Below are 19611 nucleotides of genomic sequence, written 5' to 3' on the forward strand. Positions count from 1 at the left end.
GAACGATATGCCAGCTCACATGGTGGGTGTATGCGTGTATTCTCTGAAATATTTTTTAATGTGGGGACCTATTGTACAGTTATGTGCCCTGGATTCAGTACTTGCCTTTTGGCAGACATGCAGAAATTTTAAGTTCATGACCACAATATTAAACCATCCTGGGGGTGGGGAGGCAGGATTTGCAAGGATACAACAACCATGTTCAGCACAGTGCATTTCAGAGAACTGTGTCAGAAGATGAAGACAGAGCAAGGTTGGTAAATCATTATCAATATGGGGATGGTTTCTTTATTTTTCTGTTTGACAATACTTGCTCATGAGAGATGAGGTGAACCTGCTCCTTTGAGTGTCTTTCCAGAAATATAATCTAGTTTTGCAGGGTATGTGTGAATTAGTGGCTTGATGATACTGTTGGCTTCTGTCAGTAAAGCTTCTCTAACATGTCTAAATTGTGAGACTTCTGCAGAAACAACAGTGTATGAGACTGGCAGAGGAAGAATATGTCTTCTGTAATCATTGGCTTTCCTTCTTGCCCTTGCCCCCTCCAAATGTAGCCACACAAAAAATTGATAGTGCTAGCACTGCTCGTTTCAGAAGTAATGGAAACTTGTACTGAAGAAGTCACAGAAAAGGAGGTTGGAATTGTGCTGAATAATGAACAAATTGTTTGTGTCAGAAGCTGCTGCAGTAGGAAGAAAGGACAGGAGGAGGGAAGTGTTTGTAAGGATAGGAAAGGAGGGGAGCCTCTCCAAACAGTGGCTGTGGAGAAGGTAAACTCATTATCATTTGTCAAAACAACTGTTGGTAGACAAGTAACCACATAACAACCATAAACAGCAGAAGTTGGCAGAATTTCAGTTCAGGAAGCAGCAGTCAGAACAGACACGTTTGCAGGTGGTAACTGCAGCTGATCTCATGCATCCAGCTGCAGTAGCTGTTGGTGTATACATCAAGAACTGGAAATCACAGCTTAGGAGCTCAATGTATATCTGAGGGTTTGTAATCTTTACTGTCAAAATCTCTTTAATGTCACACGTGCCAGTATTCATCAAAAATGACTACATAAGTAAGTAAAGAATGTAAAATCAGAGCAGTTTCTTGTGGAATTGACCTGCAAATTCAGCTAGTCCTGGTACAGGTTTGATATTGGTGTAAAATATAGCCCAGGTTACAACTGTTACAAAGATGATTGAATTGGTAAGCACAAAATGCTTTATTGGTGGGGGTTTTGCTTCAAAAGTATTTTCTTCTAGTGTGCATACTTCTGTATATTTACTCAGAATAATTTGGAATTAATGTAAAGAAGAATTTATCCAGTTTTGAGTCAGAAAAACTTGAAACTTTAACCTAAATAATTTTTACTTAATTTCATAACAGAAAATCTGAGCTCTTTATTGTTTCTCTTTTCCTCTGGATTCTTTTCAGAGAGCTGATGAGGCGTCATCCATGCAGAGTTTCTTTTGCTTCTTTAGTGATTTACAAAATGTTTAGTTGTTGCATTATAAACAAGCCCAAAAAATATCTCAGCCTTTAAATAGATACAGCAATTGAGAGAAACAGACTGATTGTGCAGCCTCTTCCTAGATGTTTCAATGCCAAAATCCAGATATTATTGTTAACAGTACTAAGTTAGTTAAACTTATTTTCTATTAAAGATAGTGGGATAATTCTGAGAGGATTATAAAAATTCTAATTATGCTATATTATGTATTTTTCAAGTTACCTAAATTCAGATATTTCTGGAAGTGTACTATGGTCCTCCATGAATATTCAAAGTTCATTTTTCTATTTTGCTTTTGGGGAATCATATTAGACTCCAGTGGGTGGGAGGTGTTTGCTTCCTCTTCCTTCCTCCCTTGCTCTATCCCATCAAAATGTGTTTTCCTCCTACAAACTCTATCATTGCAGTGAAGAAACCGCAGTGGTTCTTTCAAGCTAATATTTAATATTTGAAAGTGGTTACTACTAATTACTTCTTGAATAAGCATGAAAGATTTACACTTTTTACCAGGTGCTTTGGTTCCTATTCTGATAATTCAGCCATATAGCTTGCATTTCTCTTTTCAAGATGGTTTAGGCTCTGATTCATTTCATTCACCCTGAACTCAGGAATATTTCTATCTCTTTTGTTTAGAAAACAAAGAAAACCAAAAGATTATTGTACTTAACTTCTGATCCTGTTCCGTCTGTTACAAATACAAATTGCTGTAATTAATCTGTAGGATCCAAGCAGACTTAATAAACTGCAGAGGGCCACTTTTCTCATTTAATTCCACTTGCCACAGATTTCCCTCCCTATTAATTCCCAGCACATGCATGTACATGCACATGGGCCTATGTGCACAAAGGTTTGAGCAACCCACTGCAGTCATCCCTACAGGAGCTGCTTTGGCTGCCATCAATGAGGCAGACAGAAGCCAAAAGATTAAAGCTGAAACAAAACTTGTTCAGACTAAAAATGCGAGAGAAATTGGAATGTTTCAAAAAGAAATTATGAGCTTTAAGTGCTGATAGATGAAAAAGGAGGGAAATTAAGCATAATCCTTTTAATGGCCTGTTAGAATGCTTGGGTTCCTCTTGAATGTAAATGACATGTTAAAATTAATTCCCAATTCTAAATATGCATAGTCTTCCAGACAGTGATTGTTTTCAATATATTCTGAGAGGCTTTAGTACAGTCTAGGACACTATAAAGTGTTAAGGGACAAAGACAGACTGACAGTAACAAGAACCCTATTGTTTTTCCTGAAAAATTACTTCCTTCCTGTGTTGCCACCTGCATTGGAATCTGAAATTCTTTGCTAGACATGTTGAAAAAATGCCTTAAAAATAATATTTATCCAAGGCAGAAAGTTGAGCAAATGCAGTATTTTTGAAGAAGTGTGAGTTGATTCATGTCATTTATAACCTGTGGCTTTATATCTGTGCAGTTTAACATGTTCTCAAGTGGGTTTTTTCATTAAATGCTTTCTATTTATTAGAGGAATTAACTTACTAATTTGCTGTTTTCTAAGACATCATCATTCACTCCCCTAGGCTGAAGCTGTACCTGAAGAACAAGACATAGCAGTCCATGAAGATGACCTTTCAGGGTCTACAAATGAACTCCCTGGAGCATTTGAATGCAGTGATAGCCTTAGTCTGGATATGACAGAAACTGAAGAGAAAGCTGACAGACTGGAACAATTTGCTCTTGCTAGGTACTTTGATGCACTATTATTCACACAATGGATGTACAATGTACAGCAAAATGGTAGCAAGGTGGTAGTTAATGGAATGGATGTTTTAACCACAGGAGTTACAAAATTCTCATGGGTTTGGAGCAATGAGAAGACAATGCCCTAATTACCTGCATGATTATCACAGAAGTGATAAAAAAGTAAAACAAAACCAAGCTTTTCATTCTAGGAAAAATAAGATACAATATTTACGTACATCTATGCAGCTAGGCATTATGTAGATGCTTAATTAAAACAAAAAGGATTTTCAAAGATTTGCAGTAATGGAGATATTACTTTGGTACCTGTTCAGCAGATCAGATATGTATTCATCCTTCTGATTTCTCGTGAAACAAAGTCTCAGTATTGTTAAAAATCCCATTTATATGATCTTAAGACTGCTTGTGAGTGTGGCTGGACCCCAGTATATGTTATAAAAAGGCTTTAAGATTTTTTAATATGCCATTGGGAGCTCTTCTAGATTTTGGATGCTGAGTTAGACTGCAGTTAGCCTAGGGAGGGGGGAAGAGAAAGAGCTTTATTCTCCTGTAACATTTCAGCATTCTTCAGTGAAATGATGGTACAAGAAAACAATTCAAGTGTTCTGGGATGGAGGAAGATAGGTAATAATGGCCTGAAGATAGGGAATCTGATTTGGAGGTTTTTCTCATTGCAGTTAACATACAGTCAACCTTCAAAGTATTTTAAAAATTCATTAATATTTTTAGGAAGTAGCTGTAATTGGTCCTGTGATTTTATCTCCCTGTTATAGCATATTTTATCTGCCACTTTCTTGGTATTCTCTTTTCATCACCTTTTTTTCTGTTTCCTCCTTCAGCTTTGGAGATGTTGATCGAAATGCCTCCCCTCCTCCCTCACCATTTTTTTCCGCCATCCTTGCTGCATTTCAGCCAGCAGCATGTGATGATGCAGAAGAAGCCTGGCGTAGTCATATCAACCAGCTCATGTGTGACTCTGATGGTTCCTGTGCAGTTTATACATTTCATGTGTTCTCTTCCCTGTTTAAGGTGAGAAAATAAGTTTAAGATACAAAATCATAATTTCTGTGTGTGGCAATTAGTATTTCTTGATAGATGCCCCAGTAATGAACTACTAGATATATAACCCGTGTAATTTTGCATACTGCAGAATCACTGTACTGCGTTTTCATGCATCACTGTCTTCTGTGACTAGTTTTGTTAGGAAAATACCATGTATCTCAATACTTGCAGGTTTGGAGGTCATGTTGCAAAATACAGATCCACTTTAAAGAGTGTTTTCTTCAGTACATTACAAACAGACTGCAGGTACAGTTACTGCAAGAGACAAGAAAATAACCTTTTTAATCTTTAACTGTTGTTAATCTGTTCTTTTATCGCAAACTCTTGAAATCTGAGCATGTCCATGTAAATGTCAGCAAAATTAAATGGTTTGTACCTACTCATCTGAATAGAAATACCCATCTGCCACCATGTAACATAAATTCCAAAGACTGAGTCTGAAGACTAGAAATACATTTCTCTTTCCTAAAACTGTATGCTTGCAAAGATAAGAATCTTGCAAAAAGATGAGAAAAGAAAGAGTCAGATGTACATGTTGTTCTAAGGAATGATTGTCTGGTTTTACCTGTAATTATTTTTTAATTGTTTCTCCTGCAGCTGCAGGATGTTTAGCATGCTCCAGCAGTGCAAACAGTAGCCAGGTAGCTTAAGTACCTAGGATTTCAGAGTACACAACGTTTTATTAACAAGGAGTACTCTGTTAATAAATACACAATTTCAGTCTTTTTGTATGTCTAAAACTAACTTGTTATGAAAGAAGCATCCTATAGTAAGAATCTCTTCTTCATCATTTTTCCTCTGTGCTCCACTGGAGTTGTATGTCTTATCTACCTGCACATTGTCCTCCTTTAAACATTATGCCACTGTAAATATGGGTGTCTTGTAGGCATTCTTTTAAACACTGATAAATAACCATTTGGAAGAAAAAAAAACACAGTGTTGACTTGAGTGTTAATCCTGTGTTTATTCATTGTGTCGGCTTTTCTGTCTTAACCTCAGTCCTAGAGGTTAATAGCCCGGTCTGAGTGTTTAGAGACTTACTTGTCCTTGATTGTCCTCTTTGAAGACGTGGAAAGGAACTGGTGTTACAGTTCTGAAGACTAAATAAATTATACTGTGTAATGAAAGACCTAAACATTACCTGTAAAGTACCTGTTTAACTTCAAATCCTAAGTAGGCACGTATTTCATGCCCAATTTTCAGAAGATACCCTACTCATTTTCTTCAGCTGATACTGAAGGAGAAAGAAAAAGGTGTTAATAATAGCATCAAGTCACAATTTTTAGCTGAAGTCACTGCCATATTTTTAGTTTATAACAATAACTTTTTTCTCTTTTTCAGTGTTAAAGCATTGAAGTATTATTTCCCTTATTTTTTTTCATAAGATCCCAGCTAGTTTGGAATTGTATTTTGTTTGCACTGTTAAACTTTACTACTCATCTGCCAACTTGGACTTTTGACCCTCATTAACAGGAAATGTCAGAAGCAAGTTGTGTATGTGCTAAGCTTGCAATGCAAAGTACTGCCAAAATATTGACTGTGAAACAAAATCCTTCTTTGGAGGAGCTTGTCAACTAAATACTTGGTGAAGTGAAAGAAGTGCATTTTCCAGGGCACCTACATTTCATTCCTGTATTAAGTTAATGGTATCTTGGATGTTTGCCCACAACACACTAAACTTGTTTAAAGTTCCTGAAATTATTGAAGTACTTTTCCTGTAAATGAGTCAGAGATCTCTGGATTATCTTTACTGCTGCCTCTTAGTATTCCCTCAAATTTAATGTCTTTCAGCAGACCAGGCAGCTGCAAGACAGGTAGATTTCAGATCTTGCAAGTGTCTTCCACAGTCAAGCCCTTTTCTTATATAAAAGTCCTCTTCCCTGGAGAGGAAACATGAGGTCAAGAAGAAAACTTTCTGAGAATATTTTTTTATTATTTACATGGACACAAAGCACAGTGACTATATGCAGGTATATATCTATTCATAATATGCTGACAGCTGGCATTACTATTCACAGTAATCCCATTTCATTCAATCCCATTGCATTCAGACCTTGCTTGATAGATTTCAGCCCCTGTAGTCTGCACCCAGAAGAACATAGCTGAGATGATAATTTATTATAGAACTGTTAGTCCATGTAATGGCAAAATAAATATATTTACTGAAGTATTATACATAGATAGCAAAGTACAGTCTCTCACTGTTTCACACTTAATAATTTAAAACACTCTTCAAGACCATTATCATCTTACCTGTAGATTGATTGTTGCTTTTATGAATATCTGAAAAGGAAAGGAGTAGAGGAAGAATATTCTATAATCTGTCTCCTTCATTGCCTCAGATTTACAAACTCAATTGTTGCTCCCCAAGAACGCATTGCAGCAACTAAACAGGTTACCCAAAGCCTTGAAGACCCTTAGAGATTTTAAGACTCATCTAGTAAAAAGCAAGTTTGACACAATCTAGTGTCAGCAATAGTCCCACTTGGAGTTGAAGGTTGCATCAGATGTTCCCCAGAGGTCCTTTTCAACCAATGTTACTTGAATTCTCTTTCATAATCTGTTGTTTTAAATTTCCTTCCACTTCTTATTTCTCAGCTAGGTCTTTTCTGTTGATTAAGATCAAACCTAGATCTCTTTGCTTTGCCAGGAGAGTTAGCAGCAGCAGTTTCACAAAGAACTTTTCTTTCCAGAAGACATCACAGTAGTAAATCTCCAGTCATCACCAAGCCCTATGATTCAGATGATTCTACTGTTTGCTTATAAAAATAATAATTTATCTGGTGTGGTGGTAATTAGTGATAACCCCTTGCCTCTAACAGACTCAGTGCAGCAGAGAATCTATACCATGTGCTGAGTGAGGTGTGAAGCACTTTATTTCTGTGTTGAAGTAAGATGGTGGAAACAGTAAGACCAGTATCAGTCTGCCTGGTCCTGTCTGTGCTCAGATGGGCAGTTGAGATGCTTTCAAGAGAGATTCACAGATAAGTAGTTATGATATTGATTAGTACAGGAACTCTGACCATTTTATAAATTATTGATAGTGTATAAGCTATGTACAGTGTAAGGGCCTATTTAGCATTTAAAGAGCCAATCCAACAGCTTCCACTATCAATAAAGTCTGAATTCAACTCACTTGATTTTAGGTACTTAACTTCCATGCACCAGTGCAGGAGCAGTAACAGGCTACTTCTATATCTACCATCCAGACTGGCATTTGGGAAGTGCTTCTCTCCAGTGAGGAATTCTTATGTTACAGGTCCTAACCTACTTTCCTCAGAAAAAGGCCTTTGGTATCCTGGAATGAATCATATAAAAATGTTGCATGCATTTATTTTTTAAAATATTCTCATGTTGCTCCCAACTGCTGAGCACTAGGCCTTAGTGAGATATATTTAGGCAGTGAAAACTGATGGGTATTTATCAAAATCATTGTTTCAGTGAGTGCAAGTTTAATATATTATTTTTATTCATTATTCACTTTATATATTAGTCACTGAAAATCACTAGAATGTTTCTGGAAGGCTAGACTGGTTTAGGACTCAAAACATTAAAAAAATCTGCTGAGAAGAATAATTCCTGGATGCAGTGCAGTATTTCTGGAATCTTCCCAAGCAGCAGTAAAGTTTTAGTAAGAAGGTTCTTCCTACAGGGGAAAGCACAAGGTTTTTTCTGATTTTTTCCGTGCTGCTGTTTGGCATTAGTATGTCCATTATATTATGTGATTAGCCATTTGACAGGAATATTAACAGAACAATGCCCGGAATGGGCAGAAAAAGTCATGTGCTGATCAACTCTGTTAACCCTGTAGAGACAAGGAAAAAAAAGCTACCTGTGGCTAAAAGGCTTGTAAAGATTGATTTGTCTTTACAGGATGTAAAGAATGTATTTCAGTAGTAGGTTGTGATGAATTCTGTAATTAGTTTCACAGCTGCCCAGCTGTACTGTCTCCAGTATAATGACTCTTATTCAGTATCCTAGAGCAGACATTCAGTTCTCCACAGGGAGATGGTCTCTTTTGCACTTTATAATGCAAAGAAAAACAACCATGCCATTTGTTTACAAATGAAAGCAGCTCATGCTTGAGTAAATAATGCAATAAACTGTATTTTGCTTTCCAGAATATTCAGAAAAGATTCTGCTTCCTAACCTGTGATGCAGCTAGTTACTTGGGAGACAACTTGAGAGGAATAGGCTCCAAGTTTGTGAGGTCTTCTCAGATGCTAACATCCTGCTCAGAATGTCCCACCCTCTTTGTAGATGCAGAAACAGTGAGTATATTCCTTTCAAAAGGCATGTACTTCATTGCAGTGCATTATTTTACTGGCTGTTTCACTTTTGAGCAACTCCTGAACAGATACGTCAAAAAGGAATTCTCCTCCTATCTTATATTTTTTATCTCCTGTTCGGAACCGTATTTCCATTCATTTTCTGTATTGTTTTATCAGGTAAGTAGTGACAGGCAGTATAAAATCACAGACTCATACAACAGTTATGATGTGCTGAGCCTGTGTGCCAAACCCCAATACAAAACAGATGCCTACTAGACCCAGCTGGCTCCACAAATGAAAAAGAAGCAGCTATTTTTTACTTAGTTCAGCAGGAAAGATGTAATATGTGTCGTGGTTTCATTTGAGTCAACTGTGGTGTGAGCTGGGTGATGCTGGCTGAACATGAGCCAGCTGTGCCCAGGTGGCCAGCAGGACCAATGGCATCTTGGCCTGTATCAGCAATGGTGTGGCCAGCAGGACCAGGGTAGGGATTGTCCCCCTGTCCTTGGCACTGGTGAGGCCACACCTTGAATCCTGTATCCAGTTCTTGGCCCCTCACTGCAAGAAGGACATTTGAGGGGCTGGAGCGTGTCCAGAGAAGGGCAACAGAGCTGGGGAAGGGTCTGGAGTGCAAGTGCTGTGAGGAGCAGCTGAGGGAGCTGGGGATGTTTAATCTGGATGAAAGGAGGCTCAGAGGAGACCTCATCACTCTACAACTGACTGAAAGAAGCGGGGGGCAGGGTGGGGGGCAGCCTTTCCTCCCTGACAACCAGCGACAGGACAAGAAGGAACAGCATCAGTGCCAGAGAAGGTTCAGGTTAGATATTAGGAAAAGTTTCTTCACTGAAAGAGTGTTAAATATTGGAACAGGATGCCCAGGGAAGCAGTAGAGTTACCATACCTGGAAGTGTTTAAAAAACAAGATGATGTGGCACTTTGTGATATGGTTTAGTGGGCATTATGGTATTTGTCAAAGTTGGACTTGATCTGTATAGTATCCTAGTTATGTAGATTTTTCCATAAATGTAATTTTTCAGTGTTAGTATATGTAAATCTAAGTATTCTTTTTCAATATCTTTCCTATACTGTCTACCAGTATTTGCATTCTTTTATAGTGACATTTACAGACCCTTTGATTTCATTTCTCCAGCTGCTCTCTTGTGGCCTTCTTGAAAAGCTGAAGTTCAGTGTTCTAGAGCTGCAGGAGTACCTGGACACATACAACAACAGGAAAGAGGCAACACTCTCGGTATGCTGAATTGTGCTTTTGATCTTGACTGTATACTTAGGCTATGTCAGGAAACTGCACATCCACTCATCTGTTTAAATTAATATTCAGTAGAAAAACATGTTTCAGATACTGGATTCATTGAATGTTTCTTCCTGGACATATGAGCCAGTACTAAAAAGTAATTATTATATCCCTTAATATTAGAAACAATGGTATCTTTAATATCACTGGTCTGTCTCCTATTTATTCATTAATTAATTTTCTTAGTTCATGCAATTGAAATACTGATAGGAATCAAGACTACACTTTTTAAATTATAGTCAAAGCAAATTGTCATAGTCCATGGAAATAAATGCAATTGCAAAATTTTATTTACATGATGTGCTATGAAACTAAAATACTGCTTATCTTTCTTTGAATCAAACCATAGATCTTGTTCATATTTTCTTTAATTTCTTGCTGAAAACAGTGGCTTGCAAACTGCAAAGCAACATTTGCTGGAGGCTCACGAGATGGAGTTATTACCTGCCAGCCAGGGGACTCCGAAGAGAAGGTAATGAATGCCCAGTATTATTTCTCTCCCATAAAGTGACATGTGTGTGATATATCTTGTTCTTGAACCCATAAGAGCCTGCTCTTCTTCCTCCTTGATTCTCTGCTGGGCTTGGACATAATCCAGTTTTCATACTTAAGGCTTGAAGGTATTGTTGTTGCCTCAGTCCCGGCCACAGGAAATGGGAAGTATTCACAGGAGGCACTTCTGCTGCCCTACTCCAGACAAAGAAGCAGATCTGACCCTAACCCTGTGCTCTCCCTTTTAGAAAGATGTTGCAGCAGCAGTTTTCCACAGTGTCTCTGAAAATCGTTCCTGCTGTACTCTCCTTCCATGTTACTCCCATTTTATCTTCACCTGTTACAGTCTCCATCTGCCCAACGGCAAAAATTGCCTGGTTGAAATACACTTAGATCAGTAGTTACAAAACAATAACTGTAAAATGGCCAGGAAATTTATTTATGCTGTAGATAAGCATTTACAGCTAAGATAATCTTTTTATCAATTTTTAAGAAAAAATTAACACATACATGTACATGTATATTTATTTCTTTGTTTATGTTTCTTGATTCCAGTTAAGGAATCGTTTTTTCAGATATCAATATCATCAGCAGTTAATACTGTTACTTGATATACTAAGTATATGTTATTTGATATACTAAGTGTAGAAAACAGATGTATAATGGCTTAAGGACTGTTATTTTCTTGGGCTGTTTCCTTTTTGAAGAAAAACGATGGAGGGATGGAAAAAAGAGAGGGCTGGACAGAATTAGCCGAAATTGGGAAGCAACAGCATGTAGAAAAAAAGTGACATTTCCTCTTCCCATGTATTTTCACTTTTGAACGAAAATTGTGACATATTCAGAACACAGACTTGCTTGTTAAACCATTTTTTTCAAATACCTTGTTTTATTTTTATGTTGGTTTTAGTTTGTCTGACTTCTCCAGTCACTTTATTTTCTTCTGTCTTTATCTTAACCTCTCTTTCCCATCTCTATGTATTTGTCTTCTTGTCTTTGAACTCCCTTGACTTTTGTTTTTTTATGCCATTTTCCAAGAATCCCAAATCCCTGCCACTCCTGCATTTTGGCTTCCTTGACCTTATTAGCAAATCTGATTTTCTAATAAATCCTCTGGCTGCAATCACAGGTGGTGGGAAAATTGTTCAATCTTCCCTCACCTAGTACTGGCACGAGGAAAAGTTAGGCACTTTCCAGTGCATTTAAATAAGATCCTGTCTCTTTTGTAATTGTGATGGTGTGCAAGGAGGTTACAAGTGAGCTATTCTCAGGTCTAAAAAGAGAGACCTGGAATACATAGCACTGCCTCTCCTGTGAGAGGGAGCTGGAGTATATGGCACTACAGGGATGTGCACGGGCATTCTGTTCCCTCTGATGTACAAACACCCTGAACAGTGACTTCAGACTTCAGTGTTATATACCTTGCTGGAGGCAGCTTAACTGATCCTCTTCATCTCTCTTTTGGAAATGCATAGAATGGGATGGAGAATGACACATCTTGCTGATCAACTGCATTGTTTCTTTTTTGAAAAAGTAAAGAAATAATGCTAAGGAGAAGGAATAACCTGTGAACTGAACTCATATAGCTGGCCTAAATACATCTGAAAGTCAGTAAATGTTACATTCCACTTGTGTGGGTTTTTATAACTAGGTATTCTCTGTTAGGGAATTAAATGTGTGTTTTGTGAAGCCAGGGTTGCTATTTACACTTCTTATCAGACAGACGGAAAAGAAGGGTTTCTCATTCCTTCAGGAGTCCCTGGTTTCTCCTCAGCGTTATTCATTCAGGCCAAAATGCATTATTCCTTGGAAGTTGACAGGATGAACAGGCATATTTCTTTTCTTCCCCTACTCATTCTCCTCAACTGAAGCAGCTTTTCCCAAAGGAGAAATCTGTTTATTCAATGAAAGTGTAATGGGAGGAAGAGACCAGGGAAACTGAGGAAATGCAATTAGGAAGGGACAAGGAAAAATTACTCCTAGACTGGCAAGTATTTGTTTTCTTATCTTTCCTCTCCACTTCTCCCTCAGCATGAAAGGCTAAATAATCTAATAATTGTAGGGGGAAGAAAATCTGTCTTACAGTGACAGTTACAAGGGAACCTGCCTAAACTCACAAACTCATTGAGGTTTAGTCTAGGGCCCGAGATCCTGCTGAAAACTTCTGTCCTAAAAAAATTGTTTAGCCAAGCACAAAACCAGGGTACTCCTGGAAAAGGAAAATTAATTGTAAGGAAGAAAAAGCAACAGCTTGCTCTACAAAAGGCAGAAATCTAAGATTCTTAGAACTCCCCACCTGGTAAAAAAGCTTGAGGGGAAAACCGACCCCTTTACAGATGAGACAGATGTGAGACCAAATTCATCATTGTCACAAGTGGTTGTGTCACAAATGCCTCCTGATGCTGGTAACTAATTTGGCACAGTCTCTCTAATCAGAGCTTATTTCAAAATAATTGCACATGATTTGTTGACTATTGTTACTGTTACTGAAAATGGGCAAAGGCAAAAATTGCTTATTCTGACATTAAAGAAGCTTGAAATAGAAGTTGTCTAGGTCAGCTGCTAGAGCTAGCAGCTTTTCTGAAATCGGGTAAAAGCTTCATATTCCAGAATGTCTTTCCCCTGCCTTACTATTGCAACAGATTACGTGATTTCACTGTGCGTGATCTGCAAGCTTTGATGCTACTTTGAGCAACAGTCTCAATAACATAGGAGTCAATTTGTAGACAAAAGATAACTTCACATGCCATTGTGCTGTTTGTCAAGGTGTTAGTCTTAGATGAGTACAGCTCTCAGTACATTCTTCAGCCTTATTAAGAAAAGGTTTTCTTAATCTAGTCAAAGACTGGGTTGGTTTGTTTCTTGTTTACTCTTCTGGAAAAACTGTATTTGGAAGATCCCCTTTTTCTTGTCAATTAACACTGCTAATTCAAATAAGTATTTATTTCCCAATGGGACATTCAGTTTACTCTAGAAGTCCAAAGTCAGTATACAACTTTCTCAAACCTTCCTTACCACAAGCTAATGAACGTGGGCTTTGCAAACTCAGACTGTTAATGGATATTTAAAACATGCTGCACTCCATAAAAATTTGCCCCCCAAAATCAGAATATACCTGTGAGTTTCCCTGTGGCTAAAGGTACAATCACTCTAGGCCACCAAAAAGACTGGAGATGTACCCATTGGGACCACAGTGATCTGGAGCTGAGTTGAGATATGGTAAAGCTTAAGGCACAGTGAGACCACTGCTAAGCTTGAAATTCTTGATAGTCAATGATCTGACTGTTGTTTGAAAGATCCATGGTTCGACAGTGATGTAAAATTGGCCCAAGCAGGCAGCTTTCCTAAAGGAGGAGCACAGTTGTGTGTAGATTTCCCTATGCAGAGCAGTTTCTACTATCCTTCAAGACCAGTGGATATTCATGAATGCATAGCATATGCTGTTCTCTTTATCTCTGGTGTATATACAAGTTTGTGTATATACTCAGCTTGCTAGATAATGGAAAAAGGTTCTGTCTGCTGACATGTTAAGGCAAATAGAATACCTTAATAAAATGCTCTTGCATTTTATAAACCCTTGCATGCAATGGTTATTTTCTTATGCTGGGACTCTCCTGTGCCAGTAAATCACTGAAGTAGTTATGTAACTGTCATCTCTTTTCAGTATGTAAAAATGATTCCTTATAAAAGCAAGAAAATCTGAGGTCTAAAAATTAGTGTCTTGATGTCTTCCTGTTCTGCTAACAATACAAAATAGTAATTCTAGGAATAAAAAAAAAAATCAAAAGTGTTGCTGCTAGGGAGTGTGTCCTTCTTAGATGCTGCATTTACTGGCTGCTTAAATAATTGTGCAAATGATCCAAGTACTCTAAACATTTGGTATTTTCAGCTGCCAAATCCACTGTTTGTGTAGTGTCTATCAACTAATCTAAAACACTTTCCTTACGCTAAGAATTCAACCAGAAATTGAAAAGTATGAAGGCTATGATCATTCCACCTGAGCCCTTGATGCTGTGGAGTAAAAGAAATATCACTTAAGCCAGTAATTAATCTCTTTTCAACTTCCAAGGAATCTTTCATTTTATGCTGAAAGAGAGAGGAAGTTACAGTCAGGATATTGGAGAGCAATATGGAGCTGAGCATCAGTGGCTTAGGGAAATTTTGTATCCAGTATATTTTCTTCCAGTAAAGAAGGGTTTTTCATGTGATATGAAACCCCTTCCTCATCCCCACCCCTTTTTTTTTTTTTTTTTTTTTTTGCTTTCCCTGGTTTTGGAAGTAGTACAGAGAAGACAGTGTTTTCTGGCAAAAAAGACCATGGAATTCACTTATTTGCTGCTTCCGCCTCCCTGTTCCCCCTTCTTTAAAGTAAATTCCATGGCAAATTAGAAATTATATATGGATTCCAGTACTTCTGAAAGTCTAAGTCAAACTTGGTGGCATGCTAAACTTCAGAGTAGCTTAGGAGAGACAACAAGATCTGAAAAACACAAGCCAGCACACCTGTGGGTTTACTGGAACAGAGTGATCTGTCTGCTCTTGTCCTTCTCTTATCTTGAATTTAGCTTTATAAAGCTTCATTTATGTGCATGGAAGCCAAGATATAGAGGGTTTTTTTGAAGAGTACTGAATAGAAGAAGAAACTATTCAAGTAATGTTAAAGGAAAAAAATTAAGCATCACAAGAGCTTAAAGTTTAGTTTGTCATGGTTTTGTAGAAAAGTAGTGCAGGGTTTGGGGCAACACTTTTCACATATATATTTTAATAGTAAGGCAAATGTAAAGAAAACAATACTCTGTTAGGCTCATCAAAGTTAATATTATTTCACATTTCTGCATTTTCTGCGTTTGTATTGATGGTAAGGTAAATAATTTTAATAAGAATTCCATATGCTTATTAACACTGTGCATATGCACTGACATCAGGCTATAACTGGGCAGATGTAGTTAATGTTTTTTACTTACAGAATTTACATGATGACTCTCTTCATGTAAAATATAATGAGATTGTAATATTTATAAAATAAGAAAAGCTGCATTAAGCAAACACAGAGTACAAATGTTAGTTCTTGGCAAAGAAAAGAGGAACACTTATGCTTCGAAGAGAGCACTTAGTTCCCTAATCTTTGAAATGCTAATGTAAGTCAATTAGAAGTTTTATTATTACTGCAACAAGACTTAAACTGACATTTTAATAGCTTCAGAATTATAAACCAGTGAATCATTACCAGTCAGAGGAAGGGATACAAGGCTGTCTGAAGTTGTGACATTGCCATGTAGTTAAACAAAACTGGCATTTTTAATGCATTTTTTTATGATAGTCATAACTTGAAAGTTATTTGCAAAACGTTTCCATTGTAATGTGCCAAGTAATAAGCCCAGCAGCCATAAAACTTATCCTGCCAATTTCATTAGATCTATTCATCAAAAAAAAAGTACTTTTAAACAAGAAAATGTTTAGAAATAGCAAAGTTCAGTTTTGGTCATCACTTGAAAATCATTTCTAATTGTTTTAGTACTTTGCAATATGAGCTCTTTTTAATAAGAAAGAAAGAAAATTTAAATAAAAGTGTTACTTCAAGAGTTTTCTAACACTACTTCACTGTAAGTTCTTGAGTTACTGGGTGGGATAAATCTAAACTAATAAATCTGAAGATCTAACTGAGGATATTTAGACTGGAATTTACCATTAGAATTAAAGCTTGATTTTATTAAGAATGCTGTGCATGTTGAATGTGATATTCCAACCAGTTATCAGGTTGAGGCAAGCATTGCTAATACTGCTGACGAGTTATGCTATTACAGATGGGCTGTGCTTCCTACTGCATGCATTACACTGACACTATACTTTCTTTCCTTTCCTTTTCTCCTGTGCCATGCTTGCTGTGTAGCAAATGGAATCTCTTGCAGTAAGTTGAAGTTCTTTCATATTTTTTGTCCATCTCTGGATGGGCTAATACACCCCAATTCTACTGTTTTACTTCTAAGCATGTTTCCCTTCTTTGTTATAATTTTCCTATACAATATGTGGTTCCAAATGCAGTGACTAAAATAATCTACTAACATATGTTTTGTGAAATCAAAAAATACTGTGCCAAAATTTTGACACTTTCATATGCTGTTTCAAATGATCATTTACATACATTTTTACAGATCAAGCTTTTGAATGGATGTAATATGCTGGGGCAGGAAATACTGTTATTTTATAATTAATAGTTTTCCATTTGTCCTAGTGAAAAACTACAATTTATGGTTGGCAGTTACATTTCAAATATGTTACATTCAAATATGTTGATGAGCAGTGTCACCACTATTAGTTTCTAATACTTACTCTGGAAGAACAAAAATTGAGTTTCTTGACAGAGTAACTAAATACTAAGTGAGTCAAACTAGAACCATTAGTTTGACCTTAGTTTATTTTCATTCAGGTTAGCAATTTCACCAGAAGGGTGAAACTGAATTACTGAATTCTCCGAGGACTAAAAAAAAAATCCAGTGTTACATGCCAAGCTATCATGAGATGTTTTGTTGGTTTTTTTAATGATGTTATGCTTGTTTTCAATTAATAATTAACTCCCTGACAGCTCCAGCTATATGTGTATGCAATTGCTATGTCATGTTGCCAGGTCTCCAAAATTTGAATAGAGTGAATTTGATCCTTGCTGGGGAACCTCGGGCTGTGCCCCTACTTGCAAGCTGAGCAGGACCAGGGAGGAAGAGAATGTCCCTAGCCTGGCACTCACTCGGGTCAGCACCTTCCTTGTCTGGGCCACCAGCCAGCCCCTGGCATGCCTGAGCATGGTTTGAGAGAAGACAGAAGCCAGAGACATCTCCAGGAGACTGTATCTAAACAGTCAGTCTTTATTTTGGGATGAGAATGGTTAGCCACCCGATCACAAATTTGGCAGTGCTCTGTGCCCTTGGTTACAGAGAACAGCCCCTGGGCAGGTTTATTTCCCTGGCAGTGTTCCTCATGCTCTACCTCTTTGTTCTGATGGGCTTTGTCCCTGTCCACAAGTCAGTTCTGCCCTAGCACATCTCCTCCCCACCACGGATCTGCTGGGCCTTCTTTCTGCATTTGTGGGTCTTTGCTGTCATATCCAGTCTGGTGGGGTCATAGAATGGTTTGAGTTGGAAAGCGCCTTAAAGATCATACAGTCCCAATCTCCCTGCCATAAGCAGGGACACCTTCCACTAGACCAGGTTGCTGAAAACCTCATCCAGCCTGGTCTTGAAAACTTACAGAGGTGGGGCATCCACAGCTTCTCCAGACAATCTGTTCCAGTGTCTCACTACCCTCCACACAAATTCTTCCTAACATCTAATCTAAATCTCTCCTCTTTTAGTTTAAAGCTATTGTCCCTTGTCCTACCATGATCTGCTTTTGTAAAAAGTTGCTCTCCAAGTTTTTTATATGCCCCTTTAAGTTTATTATTAGATCTTCCTGGAGCCTTCTCTTCTCTAGGCTAAACCCTCTCAGTCTGTCTTCACAGGAGAGGTGCTCCTGATGCTGCCCAGGATGTGGTTTGTCTTCTGGGCTGTGAGCATACACTGCTGGCTCATGTTCAGCTCTTCATCCACGAGAATTCCACAGGGCTGCTCTCAATGAGTTCCCTTCCCAGTCTGTGCTCATGTCTGGGATTGCCCCAACGCAGGTGCAGCCCCTTGCACTTGGGCTTGTTGAACCTCATTAGTTTCTCATAGGCCCGCTTCTCAGGTTTGTCCATGTCCTCCTGGATGGCATCCCGTTCTTCTGTGTCATCTGCAAACTTGCTGAAGGACTCCTCCTTGCTGAAATTCCTCCTTTCCATTTGGGACAGGGGTACTCCAATGCTGCCCACCAGTTACAGGCATTAAGCATAACAATGCAGGTACCAGATCCAGAATGGCACAGAGCTCAGACCAGGCAGATTGACAGTGCTGAGCTCTGCTGCTGTGCTGGTGCTGAGGTGTGAGCAGCCCTGTCTGCCTGCCCTTCAGCAGGACAAACCCTGCAAGGCTGACACCTGCTGGCTTGGCACTATCCTCCTGCTCCCACTTTCTTCCATAAAGCCCCTTTAGAAGGAGACTAACTCTGCCTCATTTTGGCAGTGCCCTTGGCTGTCTGTTCATAGAGGGGTAGTTGGTGTCCACCTCACCCTGATGAACAGAGATGAAATTTGCTTTTGACCTTTGCCCCTCAGCCTTGTGAGGCTGGTACAGAAATTTGGGGAACTGGAATGCTAAACTGGTTCTAATTTTGGCTTGTTAATAAAAAATGTGGCAGTTAAATGTTGAACCATATGTAAATAAAACACTTCAGCCAAATTAACATTTATAATGTACTTAAAGTACATTAAAGTACTTTCTGTTAGTGTTTGTGCTGACATTTGCACAGTCACATATTCAGCAAAGAGCTGCAGCATGTGCTGGTAACTAAGCATATATAAGAAGCAAACATTAATAGCTTCTTCTTTTCTGCCAGTTTTGGCATGAAACTCTGCTTTAGTTCCTCCAAACAGATGGAAATACCACTGAGCCCACCCTTGGTCATGGTGTCTGTCACAGTAGGCAAATCAAATACAGTTAGAAGTCTGTAAGGCTTTCCTGCCAAAGGGTCAGTACAAGGTCAAGACTTGAACTTGCAGGATTTTCACTTTTTATATAATTAGCTGAAGATTATATATTCCTCCCTCCTTCACCACGATCCAGCTGTGGAACTACGAGATTCCCCTTCTGTTAGACACAAGAATACCAGGAACCATAAGCACATTAACTTGACCTCTCTAGCAGCCGTGCCCATCACCCAGTATTTCAATGTGTCTGACATCTTTTATGTCATGCTGCACTTCACACTGGAAGAAACAAGTGAGTATTCATAGAGCAGTATGTACTTAATCTGGGAGAATAATTCACAGAAGTCAAATACCCTCTTATACATTAAACTCCATCCATCTGTTGTATAGTTTCTTTAAGATGGTGGAAAATTCATGAGCAGTGTTTAAAGTTCCAGGTTGGCATTTCCTCCTTCACGCTCCCAGACAGAATTATTACCTCTGTTTCTGTCCCCTCAGAGGAGCAGGCAGGAGCCTTGACCATCTTGGACAACTATTTCAAGGCTTTTCTCTTAGATTTCCATCCCTTAGAAGAGGTCTTCGACCATATCTGAAAGGAGTTTCATGTTCTGTGCAGGAAAGTCACTTCCTCCATATTCTGTCTCTGCTTTCCTGCTGCAAACTTAGTGAAGCTAACCAAAACAGAATGTTTTGAGGCTGATGC

General features: G+C 38.3%; 1 protein-coding gene across 5 annotated transcripts in view; it reads left to right on the plus strand.

Moving 5' to 3' along the window:
• Window positions 1–19611, plus strand: part of FRY (FRY microtubule binding protein) — a 219990-nt gene that overhangs the window by 196447 nt on the left and 3932 nt on the right. For 4 of the 5 annotated variants that reach the window (XM_088159551.1, XM_088159552.1, XM_088159549.1 and 1 more), the window contains 6 exons: window positions 3037–3200; window positions 4057–4246; window positions 8401–8550; window positions 9701–9799; window positions 10251–10334; window positions 16245–16262. In XM_088159551.1, coding sequence (XP_088015677.1) covers window positions 3037–3200; window positions 4057–4246; window positions 8401–8550; window positions 9701–9799; window positions 10251–10334; window positions 16245–16262 — 705 coding nt within the window. The remainder of the gene's footprint in view (window positions 1–3036; window positions 3201–4056; window positions 4247–8400; window positions 8551–9700; window positions 9800–10250; window positions 10335–16244; window positions 16263–19611) is intronic. The other variant, XM_014889774.2, reaches the window with a different exon arrangement.

Source organism: Sturnus vulgaris, chromosome 2 (assembly GCF_052056855.1).
Source record: "Sturnus vulgaris isolate bStuVul1 chromosome 2, bStuVul1.hap1, whole genome shotgun sequence".
NCBI lineage: Eukaryota > Metazoa > Chordata > Aves > Passeriformes > Sturnidae > Sturnus > Sturnus vulgaris.